Source organism: Ceratotherium simum, chromosome X (genome assembly GCF_057802395.1).
Source record: "Ceratotherium simum simum isolate JZ-2026a chromosome X, ASM5780239v1, whole genome shotgun sequence".
In the NCBI taxonomy this organism is placed as follows: Eukaryota; Metazoa; Chordata; class Mammalia; order Perissodactyla; family Rhinocerotidae; genus Ceratotherium; species Ceratotherium simum.
The window spans coordinates 18,714,002-18,734,762 of record NC_141940.1 but is presented as its reverse complement, the minus strand read 5'-3'; the positions used below and the strand labels follow the sequence as shown (position 1 = coordinate 18,734,762).

Genomic DNA, 20,761 nt, shown 5'->3' with positions numbered 1-20,761 from the left:
CTCAGCATCAGGAGATCTAACACTGTCACTGATGTTTCAGGACTAACATATGCATTAAGGAGACATCAAAGGAGTTGATCATTGGACATTTAAATTATCCATAATTTGTCTTGTCCCACAAAATCATAATTAACCCTCTCAGAAACTGGTCACTTCACTCACGTTGCTGTCTGGGTTCCAGTAATGGTTTTCTACATTGAAGGTATACGCGAGAACACTTATCTCTAAAATTATCAGGACAAAAGTCCTTCTATTCTTACTAGAGTAGTCTGTTATTGTTCAATCCTCCACAGAAACAGAATCCCTAATTTTCCACAATCAGATTTCACCTGATCCAGATATCCAGCGAGTATTCAGCCAGTTTGCAGAAGATCAGGTTGCAGTGTAACACATGTAACATTTTAAAAGCCACTTTCACAACTCAGTGAGGGCTGTACTCCAGCATTGACACAGATACAAGCCTATGATGCATAACTAAAGCTGACCTTTAGGGGAGAAATATCAAAAAGTCACTTTCTTCTTACTAAAACTTGGTATTCACTGTGTCTAATGTCTTCAGAAATGCTGCCATTAGTTCAAGGGAACATTTACTTATAAAATGGCCTGAACTCTGAGTACAGTTAGAACTCTGGCAAACACTAAACAACGAACAGAAATCTCATAGCTGACAATTACACCATTCCTTGTGGCTGGAAGCGGAGCTAGCTCCAGTGACACAAATACATAATTGCTTACTCACCTATGAAATTGTTCCACTCAAAATCGAGATCCCCTTGGTTGGCCAAACAGCCTCTCATGATGTTCGAGCAGTAGTTGTAACATGGCTTCACAGTCACGAGCCCCTGGCAGTGGGAGCAGTAGATCATCTTCAACAGGGCGTGGGTACACTGCGCTGTGGGATTTACCTGATTGGGAGAAGAAAAAGATAATGGTACGGTGAAGATAGACCCAGAAACAAGTCTATCAAGTTGACGTTGAAGGCTTGGCCATGAATTTAACTTAAGAATGAGTTGTGACGAGATCACATTTAGCAGGCCTGGCCGACTTCCTGAAGAGGTGAATTCGATAAGATTAGATAAAGGAAGGGTGTGTGCTGAGAAGAAGGGGTGGGGGACAGGGATGAACACTGCATGACCTTAAATAACCAAGTTGCACGTATCTCCCACCCTATAAACTCCCATTCTTCCTCCATCCCCCACCCCGTCTCTCAATCTCTGTCTCACACACTTTCACTCTCACTCATTTTAAACGGCTCAATTATTTCAAAGTCCTTTCACAAATAAATTTCCTGGATTAGCCATGAGACACAGTAGCAGAGGCTACCTTGACTTGCCCATCACACATGGCCTGCTATGGCTTCTACCATCACTGTGTTTGTCTTTGCCAGACTGGAACACTAGTACATCTTCTTTTCAAACACATTGACTACAAGACTGCCCTTTGAAACTTCACCCTCCATTCACAGTTTAGAAGGGTACCTGGGCGGGGGCCCGCCCGGTGGCGTAGCCGTTAAGTGCGTGCACTCCGCCGCTGGTGGCCCGGGTTTGGATCCCTGGCGCGCACCGATGCACCGCTTGTCAGGCCATGCTGTGGCGGTGTCCCATATGAAGTGGAGGACGATGGGCACAGATGTTAGCCCAGGGCCAGTCTTCCTCAGCAAAAAGAGGAGGATTGGCACGGATGTTAGCTCAGGGCTGATCTTCCTCACAAAAAAAAAAAAGAAAAGAAAAGTACCTAGTGTGTACTCCATTCTGTGCCAATAGCAGTGCAGAAGGGAAAATTGGTGCAATCTACAGGAAAGAATATGAATAAATTTAAATTTAGGGTTATGTGAAGACCTTCCAAGGCTTAGGAGCAGTAAAGCATGGAATGGTCAGGGAACACTTGATGGAAGAGGGGAGACTTCGGTTAAATTTTGAAGAAGAGATTGGATTTAAGTGGTTAAATGAAGGCAGAACATCCCAGTTAGGGAGAATGAAATGAACAAAAACTGTAAGAGAATGCACTGAGCATATCATGGCATCTTAGAATGGGGTCGAGGAATTGTGGGAAATAAGGTTGGATGCATAGGAGTGTGTGTGTGGCCAGAATTTAAAGGGGCTTAGACACCAGGCAGAAACCAAGACACCATGTGGCGGGACACAGGGGGCTACTAAAAGTTCATGAGGAAGAGAAGTGACAAGGATGAGAGCAGTATTGAATTCAGACTGCGCTGGCTGTCCTCGGCAGAGAAATGAGGCTTGGTTTCATCTTTCAACTTCTATGAGGTGAAACTCTTTGCGGCACAGAAGAGCTGATTCCATCCTGCCACTCATTTCCATCAATGCTTAGAAAGGATCATGGCTAGGTGTCACATGCTGGTAGCTAATCAACAGTTCCTGTCTTCCCAATCTCTCTGCCCCACCCTCCTCTTTTGGAGTCAATATCAGAGGATTAGTGCATTCCTCTCTATCACTACCAACCAGTTCTGCAAACAGAGACTTTTGAAAGCAGATACCACGGCAGGGAACAGATGCTGAGGTGCAGGGCAGTCCAGCAGGGCACCTGCTCTGGAGTGTGACTTTGAATACCACTTACCAACAGTACCCTTTGGAACAGGAACAGGGGATTAGTTTTGTCAGGAGAAAAACTTAACAGTATTAGGCTCCGATCTGATGTACACACCACACACACACACACACACACACACACACACCCTCTTATCTCAAACAGAACCCTAGCCTAAAAGGGGGGGGAGGGGGAACATCCAACAACAAGATGGTAATTGTATACACTAAAGTCAACATTCCCTATGAAGAATTAGGACTTTTCCACACCTTTAACCAGTCCCAAATGTTTTCCTAGGCACCAAATTCGTCCTTTTAACTATGTATAAATGTACAGTGATATCTTGGCTAACCAATACCCTGGAGGAATGACCATTTTGGATAGCTAGATTTTCTGGATAGCTCAAAGTGCATTCCTTTGAACTCACAGATGGTTAGGACTTTGATACTTGTCCACCCTCTCATTTTACAGATGAGCAAACAGGACTAGAGAGAGGAGGTGGCCAGAGAATTATAGGATCATGGAAGTCTTTGAGTTGGGAGGGGCCTTAGAGATCACTGAGTACAGCCTTCACATTTAAGAGATAAGACAACCAAAGCGAAAGAGATTAATCGACTTGCTGACAGTCACCCTGTTACATTTGATTCTAGTACTGTACCTTATCAAACATTGTGATGAAAAGATTTCCCAGATATATCGTGTTTCCCTGCCTTCTTAAACAGAATACATGAAACTCTAATCGTAGGCATTGGTCGTTTTCTTTTTCATTTTTAGTTAGGTTCCACATTGGTGAGACTGCTAAATGGCTGGATTTTAGGGAGGTAAAGAGTTATTATGCAAATGCCTATGAAAAATCATGGAATAGAAGTGGCATTTGTTGAATATTATGCTTAAGAAGAAACAATGCCCTAGTAAGAAGCAATGTAGAATGCTAAAATATCAATAGTTACTGAGCACCTACTATGTGCCAGGGATTATTCTAGAATGTATGTGATTAGGTAGCAAGGAAAGGAGAAATTTCCATGTTAGAATATGGAACCTGTTCTAGAAAACACAAAGAAATTCCAAAACGGTATAGAGGCCTTTAGTAAGAAAGCAAAAATTTTAAACTCAGTAGTTATATTTGAGAAACATTTTTTTTTAAAGTCCTTTCCTATTCCTTTTCTTTTTTAACTCTAGGAAGTGGTCCACTGTAGTCTTAATTCAATTTTAAGTCAAATCATTTATGCAGTAGACATGGTAGTACCGTCTTAAAATAAGTTGATGGAGGCTCAAATTTTAAAAACAGAGACCAAACTAAATGACACAGTAGTTTATTAAAGGAAGATTATGAAGCTGGGTTTGGCGGAGTTTTTTCCATTTCATTCTTTGGCTAAGTACTGGCTCAGGCTCTGCATATGATTTGTTGTTTAACTACTAAAAATGATCACAAGGAACTCGGTTATAACATGCTAGGGAAACACTAAATAGTACCAGAACTGAGAAGAGACATGGGGAAATTATAAGAAAACTGGGATGAGAAAGGACGTATGAAACACTAAAGTTAGAGAAAATCTGTCTTTCGTCTCACAACCACTAATCAGACCACCACACATGAAGGGAATTCAGAACCTGAAACAAACCCCTTGTGTGGGATGAGGCCCTAGTATAAAGAGGGGTTTTAAAACAGTCATGCAACCTAAAGAAACAATGCTCATTCCCCCAGAGGAAGTGCCAATAATGTGACCACTCCCCAGGTTTTGGGTCTCCGACCTGACCACGCTCAGGATGGTGAATCCAGAGTGCCAAGGACCAGCTCTAGCTTCTCACTTTGGACTACCCCAGTGGATAAACAAAATGGCTGCCTCTCTTTTGGAATCTTCAAGGGGTTCTTGGTAAGAAGCCATGTAAGTCAGTAAAAGAGCCAATGGGGTACCATTGCCACTGGGAAGAAAAAGCCAAACAGCATGTAGTACTTCAATTTGAACTCTCTTGTGGAGTTTCTGGTGAAAGCCTAGCATCTGCTTGATCTAGTCGTGGCTCTTGCTGTCATGTTGTCGTGATATATCTGGCCCTGGTGAGTGATCCTTCACAAGCTTTCAATGGCCTCGCCACCATACCAGGGGCAAACCTTTCACCCCTAAGCAAATGTAATAGTGGACTAAGTCATACTTTGTTCTGCGGATTTACTAATTTTGAAAAGAAATTCAAGTTCATTCACATTCTACTCTCTTGTAACACTCAAAATCAATTACTTCTCTTGAGTCCCCCAAAAGTTTATTTACTGAAGTAGATTTACTCCAGAAGACCCAAGACCAAGTGGTAGATGCCGCCACATGGGGATTAACATAAGGGGTAACCATACTCCAAGGTATTCCTCTAATCCTCAGGCATGTATTGATTCTCTATGGTATGGCATGCCACTTATAATGATCAATCTGATTGTTTCTTTGGGTCACAGCTCTTGACTAACATTGATGTGTTTTCCTTCTGGTTAGAAGGATCATTGAGCCCAGATATCAGTGACTTCCGGAATCCCTGGGGCTGAGGTAGTAGTTGCAATGAGGGTTATGATTGCTTTTATACAAGTCACATTTTTCAGACATCTCTTAGAGATTAAATAGTTAATTCTCAAAATGATTCTGAGAGAGAAGAGGAAAAGGAAAACTGTACACTCCTCCCTTTCCCCTTTGAACCACTAACACAAAGAATGGATTAATGGTCTCAAAGAAAATGCTTATTTAGTTTCTATGGTTTCATGATCATGAAGGTCTTGATGTCGAGATTCAAGAGAAAAATATTTTGTTCTATGTCAGAATTACTTTTCTACTGATAGCTTTTATTGGATTCTATTGATTTCTATGATATAGAGTACTATGTGCCAGGCTCTGTTCTAAGTACATGTATTAACTCATTTAAGCCTCAAAATAATCATATGAGATGAGTATTATCATTTCATTTCACAGATGAGAAGCAAAGGGCCAATGAGATTAAAGGATTCACACAAGATGTTCCAGTAAATGGCCAAGATTTGAATCACGCAGTTTGCTTCTAGAGAAGGTACACTTGACTTCCTTGATGTGTTAATAGACTGTAGGAACCTTGAGGGCAGCACATGAGGATGGTCCTTCTCCAGAGCTCCCAGACCTAGTCCAAGGTATCCATACACAGTGAACACTCAGCGATGGGGCTGGATGTTCTCTAGTGAGAATTAGCAGTTTTCAAATTTACTTACCAAATTAACCAGTTTTTATGTTGGAGGGCAAGATAGGATGCAACTGTTCTACATGGAACCATATTTGACTAGACACTTGGATGAGACGACATATTGTTTAATAAACAATGACTATTCAGCCAACGCTATATCCTTAGAACAGTTCAAGATGCTATAGGGGTGAGAAATACATATATCACTCACCAGCCTCTGCTCACAAAGAATTCAAAGGTTCAATTAAACACTGCTGGACATGGAGAGAAAAGAGTTCACTTGAACAAAACAGAAAACAATAAGTATTTTACCAAAATTTTAACATTTTGAAAGAACTACAGCTAAAGGCAGCAGAGATTATCAATTTCTACTGGAACACCTTGTGTTCACATTATTTATATAAGAAAAAGGTTTTTTTTTTTAAATTTTTTTTAATTTATTTATTTTTCCCCTAAAGCCCCAAGCGATAGTTGTAAGTCATAGTTGCACATTCTTCTAGTTGTTGTATGTGGGACGCGGCCTCAGCATGGCTGGAGAAGCAGTGCGTCTGTGTGCGCCTGGGATCCGAACCCGGGCAGCCTGCATCGCAGCGCACGCACTTAACCGCTAAGCCACGGGGCCGGCCCAAGAAAAAGGTTTTGACATTATTTATGTAATAATGAAGTGGTTTGTTTACTTTTGGGGGCCAGTATGATAGAAAGGGAACATCATCTAGACTCAATACCTCTCTATTAACTCAAATCAAAATCAACCTGAGTTATTGATCCATAACGACAGTACATTAATAGCCAATTTCCAAGTCTTATAAAATCCTTCAAGACTGACCAAGGTCTTTGTAAATGTTAAGGTAACTCTAGGGAGCGCCTTAGAATTTAGATTTTAGGAGCTAGTCTATGTTTCATGGTAAAAGTCAGTGGTTGGAAGAATCCTCATTTCCTCTTTAATTTATAAAGACTCTTTTAAAAATACTCATTCCTGCCTTCCTCATGATATACATTACATCTGCATGCCATTTCTGCTATAAAAAGCCTTTGCAGAAAAGTCTCCTTCTCTGCAAAGACTCTTAATATAGATTGAGATTTTCTACCAAATAACCTGCTTTTTCCAAACACCACATTAAAAACTACTGCAAGCACCCTAAAAAAAGAAAAATGCTGGAGCAGAACTCTTCATGCAGCCTGGATTTGATTTCAGTAATTCAGAATGAGCCTTAAGCCACATTACACAGAGATGGCAGTCAACATGCTGCACTGAAGTTAGAAACACATTTCCTTTTAGTTTATTCCAGTTCCTAACGTACATTCGCAGCAACATTTTTTTTCTGCACAGCCAATAGTACCAAACAAACAGAAAAGGTCTCGATTTTATCTGTTGTTTGGTAACATAAGCACCCAATAAAAATAACAGGAAATATTTCCCAAAATTATGGTAAAAGAAAGAGATAGGGAAGCTAAACATGCCGTGAGATGTGATGAGTTTATTAAACAGCTTCCTTGAACTCGTCTTGAATTCAATGCACACATACAGAAGAAAGGAGGATGAGACGTTCCTAACTATTTCCCTGATGATAGACTTTTAAAGTCATAACGAAATATATGGAATAAACTAGGATTCATTGAGGAATAGTTGTAGATACATTGTAGATAAAATTGAAGCTGCATAAATACTTGAAAGTATGTTTTGTTTTGTTTTAAATTATTAGACTCAGTTATGACCTGTAAGTCAAAGAATCATTGTATTAACCCCCTTGTAGAGGGCTCTATTTTTGTTTTGAGAGTATGTGATCTCAATTTATTCAGTCCTTGACACTTCCCACACTCCTACCATCCCCATCTCTGCCTCCACTATACCTAGAGTCCCATCATCTTCTTTGCAATTCTAGTCTTTAAGGTTGTGAGTGAAAAACAATATTAAGGGTTGAATAAATGTCTACATTTTGCTTCTTAAAAGCTTTCCATATTGACCATTTTTAAGTTTACATTTATACTGATTGAGGGAAATGGCAAAATAATTTGTGTAGTACTCTTGTAGGTGTTGGGGCATTGTGAATAGACAGAAATGAAGGGTAGCAATGGAAACTGTTTTCAAGGCAGGACAGTCATTTAGACATCGCAATGGTAAGGCACCGATTTCTAATTATAGTTTCTGTAGTTTGGAGTCGGGGTATAGACATAGTTCCATAATGTCAGTGTTAATTGAAACCATGAGAATGCAACTCTCTTTGGCATAGGAGCTATTAATTTTCATGGTGCATGTAACCACTTGTGCATTTCTGAAAGACCACAACTTCACCCTTCCAGGCAAAACTGCTGCTACAAGCAGGTAAATAAGAAATGTATCATGAACCGTGACAAGTAAAGATGGAATAAGTAATACAAAGATGTATAGCACCAGGGTATTCTTGAGCCATCTGTTACTAATTAAAGGACTTTTCTGAAGTTTGAATTGTAAAGCTCAATGGAATAAGCTGAAATCACTGGATGCTTGGGGCCAGAAAAACTGAAGCAAGGCAAGTATACTTCAACTAAGAAGTGACTTTCTCTTGAAGTAAGTTAAGCTTGCTGGTGTTAATGGCCTTTAAAAGGCTTAGTGAAAATCAAACCATTGCTCAACGTACAACCACATCCCTTTAGTTGCAAAAGTAAACTGGAAAAGCAAGGCATCCGCCCATGAAGAGAAAGTGGGAACATCTCTGAGTTAAGTATGCAAGAACTAGCTCCAAGACCATGATGCTTTTCATATCTGACTTTAAAGACCTCTTTGTAGATGAAGTGAGTCAGGTGGCTCTCTTTAATTAGGAAATATATTCTCCACTCTGAAAGGTCTCGTTCAGGCCCAAGGTAATTAATTCTACTGGACATCAAAAGAAGGAATTTTTATTTCGTGGGTTGCTCTAGTCCCACGTGTAAACTGCACTTGGACAGCGGTTGGCAGGGTGGGAATCCATATGAAGGAACATTGCTTGGGTACCCAAACTGGTAGAGAAGCTTCCTTATTCTATTAATCAAATGTAGATTTTTTAACATGTTCAATCTGAAATATGTTTTTAATAGACAGATCATTTATTGTCTTCCCCAGACACTGTACCTTAAATTTAAAATCTGTTTAACTGGTAGTTTTACTCCCAAAATTAAGGTAACGAATATTTCCTCAAATGTGCAAGTATTCCTTGCGTGCTTCTAAAGAGAAACATTACATAGATGATAGATTTTTACATAATCTGTGTTTTAGCACTTTTAGAAACTGATTTGATGCCTGAGTATCTTCCTATGTAATTTAGATAATATAATCCGACTTCGTTTTTCTTTTAGAAACTGATTTGATGCCTGAGTATCTGCCTATGTAATTTAGATAATATAATCCAACTTCGTTTTTCTTTTAGAAACTGATTTGATGCCTGAGTATCTTCCTATGTAATTTAGATAATATAATCCGACTTCATTGAAGGGTTTGATTTCAAGTCAATCCTTAAGTCTGGAAGAAGCTCAGCAGTGAAGTAAAACATTATTTTAAAAACTTGCCAATTATAAACACAACATTTTTAAAAGTAGTTATAAAACAATATTTTCAACTAAACAATTGGCACTCAAAGTAAATGAAACCCTATAGCTTGTATTCATTGTGTTCTCATAACTATGCAAATATCTCTTAGGTAGATATGAGAATACAATGAATAAAGAACAGAGATCGATTCTAAAAAAATTTTAGGGTTATATTTAGAAAGTACTCAAACAACTTAACAATACTAAGGTACACAGGAAATCTCTTTCTTGCTTTGAAAAAAAATTCATACCAAAAGCAACATCAGAAATTGATTGTGACTATTTCATTTTGGGTCACATACTCTTTATTGCATAGGTCAGGGTGTGTGAATCTTAAACATAAAAGTCAATCTTATTGATTTCCTATAGTTAATTCTGAGAACCATGTCAAGAAGAATGCAACATAGGGAAGCCACACTTGCTTACTTCTCCCTACCCTGGGAGGGAGGGTGATGTGGATCATGGTAAGCCTTCTAGCCCTCAATCTTCTAACCTCCAATGAATTGTCTCTAAACCACTTCCTTGTTTCATCCACTGCCCTCCACTCTAAGCTGGGGGTTCTGGAATCTCAGTTCTCTAAGGGCTCCAATCTGGCAAAGTGAGGCTAATACCAAGGAAGGCTTTTGTCAGCCTGGTCCTTCCTCCCAAGAATCCATTCAAAAGAAGGGGGGATGATTAATGGAAAGAAACCACTTTTCAAACACTTGCAAAAGGTTTTCTACTCCTTGCCTTCCTCTTCAGCACATACATGCACACACACAGATACATTCAAACCACACAGCAGTGCCTTTCTGCCTATTCAGATTAGGATAAACACAAGGACTTGTGGAAGGAGGGCAAATGTGTTGGGCGAACTACAATGTAAATAACTTTGATCTGGATTAACTGTGCATTGTTTAGGGACTCTGACATGAGCGTCTCCAAGATTAATAATAGTTGCTGAGGTTGGCAGAAGTTCAGGAATCAGATTATTCCTTTAATTATAAGCATCATCGCCCCACTTGCTCCTACCCACCCTCATATGCCCCAACAAATTTTTGCAATTTGCAATGAAAATATCAGGAGGAAAAGAAGTGAACAAAAACATGCCGGGAAGAATTCTCTCCTGACAGTTTATGGCCTGGAGATGAGAGAGAGAACAAACAAAACTGTAATAATGAATGCAACCAATCAACTAATCCTTATATCACCCAATTCTAATATGAAATATTCTACAAGCACCTAATTTTTATAATACACAATTCTTTAGAATCTTTATCTTCACTCTGGTGAATGTAAGTTTTCTCTCTAACTATGGTGACCATGAACCCCAGTCTGTCCAGCACAGTCCTAGTTGCTTATTAAAAATTAATGACACATGTTGTTTGGGTATGATTGTTAATAAGCACCTCCTGGTTTGGACAATAAGCATCTAAGTTTGGACAATAAATTATATGGTCACCCTAACTCTAAATGAACTCTCTGATAGGCAATCTGATTGATATTTTAGTGTTTGTATCACTGTCCAGTTTTTACTTTGACCACTCTTTCAGTCCTCAAACCAACCAAATGGCCGAAGTAGAATCTGCTGTCCTTATGTCTCCAGAATTTCTAGCAATGGACTAAAATTTGGCTTTTCCTTTGAAGGCTTCAAGGTAACAACTCTAAGATCAGTCTTTGTCCCAAACTATTCTATTTCTTCACTGGTATCAAGTCATGGAAGGATAGAGGTGGAAAGGTCTTCAAATTTCATTTTTTTTTTTTTGTGAGGAAGACCAGTCCTGAGCTAACAACCGATGCCAATGCTCCTCTTTTTTGCTGAGGAAGACTGGCCCTGGGCTAACATCCGTACCCATCTTCCTCTACTTTATATGGGATGCAGCCACAGCATGGCTTAACAAGTGGTGCCTCGGTGCACGCCCGGGATCCGAACCAGCGAACCCCGGGCTGCCGCAGCGGGGTGTGCGCACTTAACCACTTGCGCCACCGGGTCGGCCCCAAATTTCATTTTTTAAGGGGGGTTGGTGGTGAAGGAGCCATAGAAGCTTTTCCCCCTTGAAATCTTGCTCAAGACCCCACTACACAAAACTGAGGAAAGCACTGCTTCTCTGGCACAGCCAGGAGGTAAAGGCACAGATGCTGAGTCTCACCCACTAGAAGACCCCTGCGTCTCCCTTGCGTCTCCCGAAGAAGGCCCTAAAGTACCTCCTCAGCTGGCTCTAAAGAACATAGTCTGCAAAAATACTGGTCTAGTCCAATTCCTTTAATTTACAAATGAGGACAGTGTTGCTCATTTCATCTGCTTTTGCCCGTACACTACAGTTTCACTCTCTCTACTGGTAATTCTATAAACAAAGGCCTAAGTCAAGAGCAGGTGGTCCACATTAATCATCATAGAAAGCTGTCTTCTAAAGAGCTCTGAGTACAACTTATAACGAGGAAAGATACTGTAATGGATGTTAAATACTTTTCCAGTCTATAACTAGTAGGCTCAAACATAGTCACTCAAAACAACCAAATGTGGAGTCTGTGTGTGTATGTTTCTTTCTCTGGAGGGGAAGTAAAATAGGAGCTGAAAAAGAGTATGGAGGTATTAAACCCATTTTTAAAATTAAGATTCCAAAGTGAACATATATCCCACTTTTAAGAATAGCTATCAAGGAAACCACTGAAAAGAAGAATGATATATGAAGATGTTCATCATAGTATTGTTTATAACCACATACTGTACATGTATCAGGACAAAGTGTGAGCAAGAAGATGCAAGAGAAAGAGGAGAACAGAACAGAAGAGAAAGAAGAGACGATTGTTATTGAGCCAATAGAATTCTACTGATTTATTTTTTTTTACCTCTCCCAAATTTTCTTTTAAAACGAAGAAAAACAAAACAAAAACACAGAATGCAAACAGCACTTACCACGGAGACTTTGCTCACTACATCTCTCGCAACTGCTAAGCCTTGAGCAAAAGTACGGGCTGCTACAAATGCCCGAGTGACCTGCAGCTTCAATTTTCGAGGGACATCTCCAAAGGGCTTCAGCTGCTCGGTATACTTGCTCACGCATTCCAGATACTCATCTGTAAAGTGGTACTGGGAGTTCACCAGGCGGAACATCCGCTCCAGAAGGCGAGCCCAGAAGTCATTGAGCATTTCTTCCAGGTTCACATTTCCCATCACATAGTAGCGCTTCAACTCTACGAAGAGATCTTTAAATAGCTCAGAATTTTGCATGTATAAGCGGCCATATGTCTTCACAAACATGTCATTCAGAGATTTCTCTGCATTTTCAAGTAGTTCTTTGAAGAATTCTAAAAACAAAATAAAAAAAGAAAGAAAAAGTTTTCAGTAATTAAATAACAGTGCTTTTCAGGTAAATTTGAAAACAAACAAAAAAAATCATGAAATTAAATTGGAAAACATGCTTGTATATAGGGTAGATTTCTTTTGGGGAATCTGGCATCACCAATCATTTGTCAATGAAAAGAAACCTATGTCACAAAGTCACTTACACATGTGTCTACGCCTAAGAGGGGGGAAAAAAAGAGATTTTAAATCAACAGCTTCTCAGGAGTCAATATAAAACACACAGTCTCGCTCTCTCTCGCTCAGTCACAAGGTAAATACAGAAGAAATGGATAAAAACGGGTACAAGACGTCTAAAACATGAGGTTTCCCAGAACTTTTTACTGCAAGAATCTAAACCCAAGTTAATAATGTCTCCTAATTGTAACTTGACACCAGGACAGGTATTTTCAAAAGGTGTTGTTTTACTTGGACACATTTTTTTTTTCTTTTCTCCTCATTACATCTACATGACATGCAAGAAAACTGCCTGGGAAATGCTTGAGGCCAAGAAACATAATGAAACACCCAAGAAGCAAGCACATAAGTTTTCTGAAAATAAGTTCTCAGGTGTTCCCCACGACACTAGTACAAACTGGGGTATCCAAGTTGACCTCAGGTTCCTAAAGGATTCATACAGTAACATGAGATTCTTTCCAGTGTTACTTGAGAGAGAGAGAGAGAAATGAAATACATAACAGACTCAACCATAGATTTGGTATATTTATAAGACAACATAGAAAAACAACTGAAAACAATATATAAGAATACCCGGTTATTTCAGATTTACTTTTTGGACATATACCCATATACCCACATATACCCACAGCCTAAGTGTTAAAGATTTTACTCTCTTAAGTACAAATGGCAAATTAGTTTCTCCTGAAGGTTTTCTCAGGCAGTTTAATGAGCTAACAATATATCTGTAAAATTAATCATTCTTAAAGAATCTATGTGTGGTATAAAAATAAACACTTCATGACATCAAATTTATAAGCAGGAAATATAATAAATACCAAAGCAAAACATAAGACCACATCAAATAAGAAACTGCCTCCAAGGGAACATGGAGCAGAAAAGAAAATATGATACCTCCTTCAAAGCCAGAAGAACATGAGCAAGCTCATCAATACGCAATAGCCCTACAAAACCATTCTCTTCTCATGTCGGGTGGACAAATCAGAGGCTGAAAACTCATTTCAAATAGCTTTTCAAAACCTGGACTGAAAACACTAAAGCCTTTTGGAGGGAATATGTGCGACTTTCCAAAGATTCCATACCTGTGCCCTAACTCATCACCACACGGTTTCTTGAGGCTTGGGGCTAAAGTCCACAGTCTTCTGGGTTCCAGCTTTTCAAATTGTGTGTGTGTGTGTGTGTGTGTGTGTGAGTGTGCGCGCGCGCGCGCACGCATCCTGGGGGTGGGGGCTCTCTCCTTTCGCTTTTATCTAGATTTTCTTTCTACTACCACTTGCCTTTTATATTTCCTGGGCTTTCGTAAGACAGAGAAAGGGAAATGGATTCCCTCTGAAGAGTCAATAAACATGCAAGTCAAGTCCTTGTGCAGAGCCCAGAATTTTTACCCAAGTTCTCTCCCTGAGAGAAGGCCAGCAAGTACACAAGGAGCTAGAGGAACCATATGAAAAGTGTTACTGCAATCAGGTACCTGTAAAGGCCTCTGATTCTCTCCAAAATTCCAAGTGGTTCTCAAGTGTGGCCCCAGGACAGGCATGCATCAGCATCACCAGGTCACTTGTGAGAAATCAAGTTCTTGGGTCCCACCCTAAACCTACTGGATCAGAAACCCTAGGGTTGGCGCCAAGCCATCTGAGACTCTGCTGAACACTCAAGTTTGAGAACCACTGCCCTAGCCAATGAAACTTCTCGAACCATTTTACCTCTCACTATCAATCACTACCACTCAGGGACTGTGTTGAATGTGAAGCATTCAGGGTAAGCATTAATGTTTTAATTAGGGGAAAAAGTCTTTCCAATGAATTGGGTTTTTAAAAATTTTTGTTGCATTCTTGGGTGTGATTTCTTTATGATGTTTTGGGGACAAATATTCTTGTGTGGAAGTGTCTCTCAACTAAGTGTCAAGATGCAGGCAGCACTTTTCTAGAATTCAAAGTTGAGGAGTTTTAGGGTGAGAAGAGACCTCAAACATCATCTGGTCCACTTCCCGAACCTTGCCTGAATCACTAGCATCCTTGCCAAGTAGTGCTGGCTCATCGGGGACATAAAAGAAGGCACACTGAGTTGTGTTATTACATATCCAGTGTGTTTTACACTTAGCTCTCACATATTGGAAAAATAAAGCCTGGTCATTGAGATCAATATGCAAGCCTTGTGTCAATCCAGTGCTATTAATATTTCACAATCCAAAAGACCAGATTCCAAAGGCAACCATAGGTCCTTCCCAACATTGCATTTTTATTATATCGGTCATAAAATTGGCACACATCATTTAGTTTAGAAACGGGATGTTGAGAATTATTTGACTTGTGCTTTCATGATTCATTTAATAGGTAACTCTGAAGACTCACTTGCATTTCTAATGAATGGCACCTACAGTTGTGCTGTCTCTAAGGGTGGGGGCAGAGTGGCATCGCAAGCTCAGTTTTAATTTAAAACTTTGATAAAATATCAGAGTTCATCCTTTTAGGCTTTGAAGTGCTCCAGGTCAAAGAAATGATAGGACACTGGAGATTTTATGGAAAAAATAAAACATTCTTAGAGTTCCTCATTCATGTCAAGAGCCTACGGGTTGATGTAGCTTGTCTATAATGTAGCTACTTTGGAGTACAAGTGAAATGATCTAATGAAGAGGAAGACTGATTTCTAACCAACATGCCCTCTGTCTAACACCACTATGAACCTTACTTTGTTTCTCATGATCAAATTCTGTCTAGGGAGACTGTGTGTGTGTGTGTGTGTGTGTGTGTGTGTGTGTGTGTGTGTGTGTGTGTGTTTCACATTAGTTTATACTTTAAGAGCATGGTGCTATATACGTACTAAATTCTAATTCATTTAATCATTCAGAAAATTGTTTTCTTGTCCTTCACATTTTTAAAGACTCTTTAGTATGGCCATATAAGTTGCAAATATAAAGATGGTTTGAGTGGGCTATATACAGAAATTCTATAAATATATAGAATTTCTATATATATAGATATAACATCTATATATATATAATATATATATAACATATATATATATATAAATATATAACATCTGATATATATTTCTATATATCAGATATAACAAGGTAAAATCTGATAATTTAATCTCTCCAAATTGCTTTGCAATTTGACAAGTATGCACTGAGTGGCTATTATGGACTCAAATCAAAGCACAGAGTTTTACCATGTATCTTAACCTTCCTGCCCAATCAGACTGTAACGAAAATTTCTAGAAAGACAAATTTCCTCCCTCTAATTCACCTTTACTGTACTTCCACTCTCCACACATGGTTTTATGAGTGCACCAGAGATTTTTAAAGCATCTATAAAATCCCTAATCCTTCATTTTATACAGAAAGTTTTTAAATATTCATCTATGGAAGTCAACAGAACAAATGTCAAGGGATCCAAAGGATCCAAACTCATTTCTCCTTATACTTAGTCTTATTGGCCCTGTTAAATGGGATTATTCTACCTAAGCTTTCTGCCTCAAAGAGACCCTCTAAGGATGGCAGACATAATTTAAATTCTAAACTCCATACCAATTGAGTACAATATCAACCAAAGCATAATAATTTGCTGTAAGGAAAAAAGGAAAAAAAAACCTCTTGCATCTGTTCCTCCTATCAAACTAGCCACTCTCATATGTTCTTGTATAATTCTTTCACATCCCCACTCCCCCTTTTCTTCCTATGACATTTCCTTCTACAATGAGGAATAGAACACAAGTTAGACATTCAGGTCCTGGTCCACAGCCATCAACAGCAACTTCATTAATCACTCAACACTCATCTCCACTTTTTTTCCTCATTATTCAGAATTAAGGATCAAGGTCAGATCTTAACTGCTGAAGAAGAACTGTGTAGGTTGAGACACCTAGCAATCATCCCTTCATAATCATTATGCCTGAAGCCAATTATGATACACTTGGTGGCCAAGAGAGAACCAGCCAGGAGCAATGTAAACCAGAGTTCCACAATGATCAGAAGCTGAGCTAATTGGAAATTAGATCTTCCTTGCAGCAACTGCTTGTGTTCATGAAAAATGCTGCTCAGGGAGTCTGTTTTAAGTGACGCCACTGGTGTCTGAAAGAGAGTCAGAAAGGAGATAGCTTACAAGCATTTGAAATATGGTGTCTGTGATCAGGGTTTATTTCTCCTTCAATTTTCACTTTGGAGGCTTAAGTATTTATGTTCTAAGGATCAAGCAACTGCTACTCCTAGGGGTCATGAATGACCACTTAACATAGGAATGGAAATAAACACTGTGACATGCTACTTATCTAAAGCAGCATGACACAGTGGGAAAAGCATAGGCTATCTCATTTATGAGCTATATGACCTTGATTGGACAAAAGATCTAACCCCGCTGAGCCTCTGTTGTCTCATCCATAAAATGGGGCTATTACTACTCACCTCATATGGATAATGCCTGGCACATAATAGATGCTCAATAAATGAAAACTAGTCGTAATATGTGAGGTGATGTTATTGTCACCTTTAGAGTTTCTTCATAAGGTTTCTTTACATCTACAATCATTTAAAAACTCTTTTAATCTGGTTTTTATTTTTCCTGGCAGAGTCAAATATTATCCATCTGGGGGAACATTAAGCCAAAGCTGCTGGAGCTTGGTTAAGAAGACCCAAGGCCTTATAAAACTGGGAACAATTTAGCCAAAGGAAATGCTTAATGGCTCTAGCTTCCAAGGCTGTGAAATGTGCCAGACATCTACGAGGGTGGGAGTGACTACTGAGTGAAAAACATGAGTGAGGAAACTTCAACCTAGGGAAGAGATTTCACATTATGTTAAAAGAGAGAAGAGCATACACATCACACATGTATATAGGATCAGGGTGAAGGATTAGGCAAAGGAAAATTAAGAATTAAGCAGCAGATCAATCCCCAACTCTCCCCACGTACTTCATTTGCATACTACCTTCTTTGCCAGAAGTCAGCTCAGTACAAGGGTTGAGCTAGAGAATTTTAAGTATTTTCCAGCTCTAAAATGTGATTATTCTTAATGTCAATAGCATCAGTTTAACATGGGAAAAACCATAGTGAAAAGGCAAAACTTTTCCATATAAAAGTTTTCTATGTAAATATCCTGTCTTTTAAAAAAAGAAGAAGAACACCATGTACTTTTGGGACTTCTACCCCCGGCCACTTGTCTTGCATCAAATAAACATTCAAAATTCTTGAAACAGCTCAAAAAGCCCCCAGTTCTGCTATTAAATGCCATTAGTTACTCCTTTATAAACAATCGACTGCCTATTGATTAATGAGCTAGAATGCATTCTAGAATTAACCCATGACCTTCCGAGACTGGAAGCCCCTTCTATTCAATCCATTTGCTTAGCGCTATAAATTACTACCTTGTATTTATCTTATTAGGAAGCTGCCTTTTACATATAAGGATTCATTTCCTCTTTACTGTAAAGGCTGTATTTCACAGCCCTGGTGTGGCATGCAAACATGAAGTTACCACATCAACAAAATTCCTGAGGAAAAGAAGCTTCCTCGTAAACACTACAAATCATACTTTTCACACTGTTAAAAAAAACCTCAAGGAATTATACCATCCATTCTTTCGCCCAAGATCAAGTATTTAATTAAGAACAGCTAACATAAGCATCTATAAATGTAAGAAAAAAAGGAAATTAAGCAAGCATTTTACTTGACTGAAACTCTGGTTTATAACTATCTCCCCCTCTGTCTTACTTTTTTGGTAAAGTCTGTACAAGTTTTTAACAGGCACTTTCCTCTATCTTGGCATAATCTCACTCCTTAAGAGTGCCTGCTAGGGCATGATGTACTAAAAGGACGTGTACTTGATGAACGTTCATCAACTGACAGCACATCAATAGACCTCTCCTGGGATGACAAAATCGCCAGCTGCAGCCGTTACTGGGGGCTGTGAACATTCAAAGGGAGTTAGGGGATCCTGCCCAAGTAGGAACAGTCCTTTTTTCCCAAGGTAAACTTTATTAGTTAATGCATTTTGAATGCTAAAGCTCCTAGTAAGTAAATACAATGTTTATTTCTCATGGCCCCTGTCTCTTGCTAATGTGGCCAGGGACACAGGCTCAGTACTGTAAGGTCCCTTCCACTGGACCCCATTCCATTTCTATTAAAAGTACTCCCAGCACCAGCTAGCCAATTCACTTTAGCAGACCTATATTCCTTCTCAATCAGAAGTGCCCAGAGAAGGCTGAGCCATGTTTAAGTAAGCTAGGGGGCTGGAGAAGCCATTCCAAGTGTTCCATATACTAACCTCTATGTGGATCTATGATATGGCCTCATAGACAAATCTCATGATACAGTCTATCTGCTCATGATCTAATATCAAGAGAAAAATCAGGACATAAAATAGCATAATCAGTTATGATTACAATTTGCATGTATGTATATGCATTATAGACCTGCACCAAAAAAAAGATGAGGTACATACAACGGTGATGGTTGGGTGTTGGGTGACTTTCTCAATATGTTTCTCGGGCCGGCCCTGTGGCTTGGTGGTTAAGTGCGCGCGCTGCGATGCTGGCAGCCCGGGTTCGGATCCCGGGTGCGCATCGAGGCACCACTTCTCTGTCCATCCTGAGGCCGAGTCCCACATACAGCAACTAGAAGGGTGTACAGCTATGACATACAACTATCTACTGGGGCTTTGGGGGCAAAAAATAAAATAAATAAAATCTTTAAAAAAAAAAAAAAAAATATGTTTCTCAACTTTGTTCACCCAAATTTTTCAGTGACATTTTATTATAATCAAAAAAATAATATACTTTCATGTTTTCAAAAATAACTTTATTTCTCTTTATTCTATTCATTCAACTTAATTGTTGGAGACTTTGATACATTTTTCTACTTTTTCCAAATTGTCTACATACAGTGAGCATTGTGATACTTAAGGAAAAAATCCAAACATTTTTTAAAACACCACCAAAGCAGTTCTTACATTTTTCATAAAAAATACATTTTTTCCTATAAAGTATTCCTTTCAAAATTGTAGCAATTTGAAAAATATGGAAAGGTATGAAGAATATATAAATCACCCATAATCTTGCCATTAAAAGAGCAACAATGGTTTATCGAATTTCCTTCCTGTCTTTTTCTTATGAAGATATGTATGCCACATGTTTGAGATCATACTGTATTTATACCCTGTCCTCACATAACACTGTATGGCTAGCATTTCCTATGCGATTAAAAATTCTTCAGAAACATCATTTTTAACAACTGTATACTATGACACCATATGGACAGATAATAATATAATCATTATGGGACATTTAGGCTGATTTCCTCTTTTTCATTATTATAAATAATGCTGTGATGAACATCCTTGTACATAAATCTATATGCAGATCTTTCTTTCCTTGAGATAAATACCTAGAAGTAGAATTACTGAATCAAAGGGTATGAATGTATTCAAAACTTCTGACACACTGCCAAATTAACCTCCAGAAAAGGTGTGCCCATGTAGCACCCTCCCTGTTTGAATCATATTTATTACAAGAGTTTCAATTGCTCTGCTAATTCTTTCAAGAGAGAGGGTGATGGAAATGGGCAGGGACAATACACAAGAAAGGCCTGACTGGCCTGGGAATTATCTCAGTCAATCCACTGGAGTCAGTGCTAGATCAAATAAGCCCTTTTCTTTGCCTGGACGGACAGACACATGGAAAGAGGGTGGGCAGAGATGAACAACAACATTCTCAACTCCCAGGCTCAAAGTGCAATGAACCAACGAAGTAGATAAAAGCAGCCCAGCTGAAGCTCTTCCATTTATGTACTTGCTTCCAAACAGATGAGCTGCTTCTTGCTGATGCCATGCCTTCTTAACAAGTCAAAGCCAATAGCAGAGGCCCAAAGTGAAAGTGCTCAGGGCTCCCTGGAAGCTACACAAGCACTTTCAATCCAATGAGCTAGCCTCGGCTAGAGCCACAATTGGTCACACTTCAGATAACAACTCCAAAGGCAG

At 39.1% G+C, this 20,761-nt stretch overlaps 1 protein-coding gene across 1 annotated transcript in view; it reads right to left on the bottom strand.

Annotated features, from left to right (window-relative positions):
- The window catches only part of GPC4 (glypican 4), a 108,486-nt gene that overhangs the window by 8,765 nt on the left and 78,960 nt on the right, over window positions 1-20,761 (bottom strand). The window contains exons 3-4 of the mRNA XM_004437266.3: window positions 12,173-12,564; window positions 740-905 (exon numbers count right to left, since the gene is read on the bottom strand). Of these exons, the coding sequence (XP_004437323.1) occupies window positions 740-905; window positions 12,173-12,564 (558 nt within the window). The remainder of the gene's footprint in view (window positions 1-739; window positions 906-12,172; window positions 12,565-20,761) is intronic.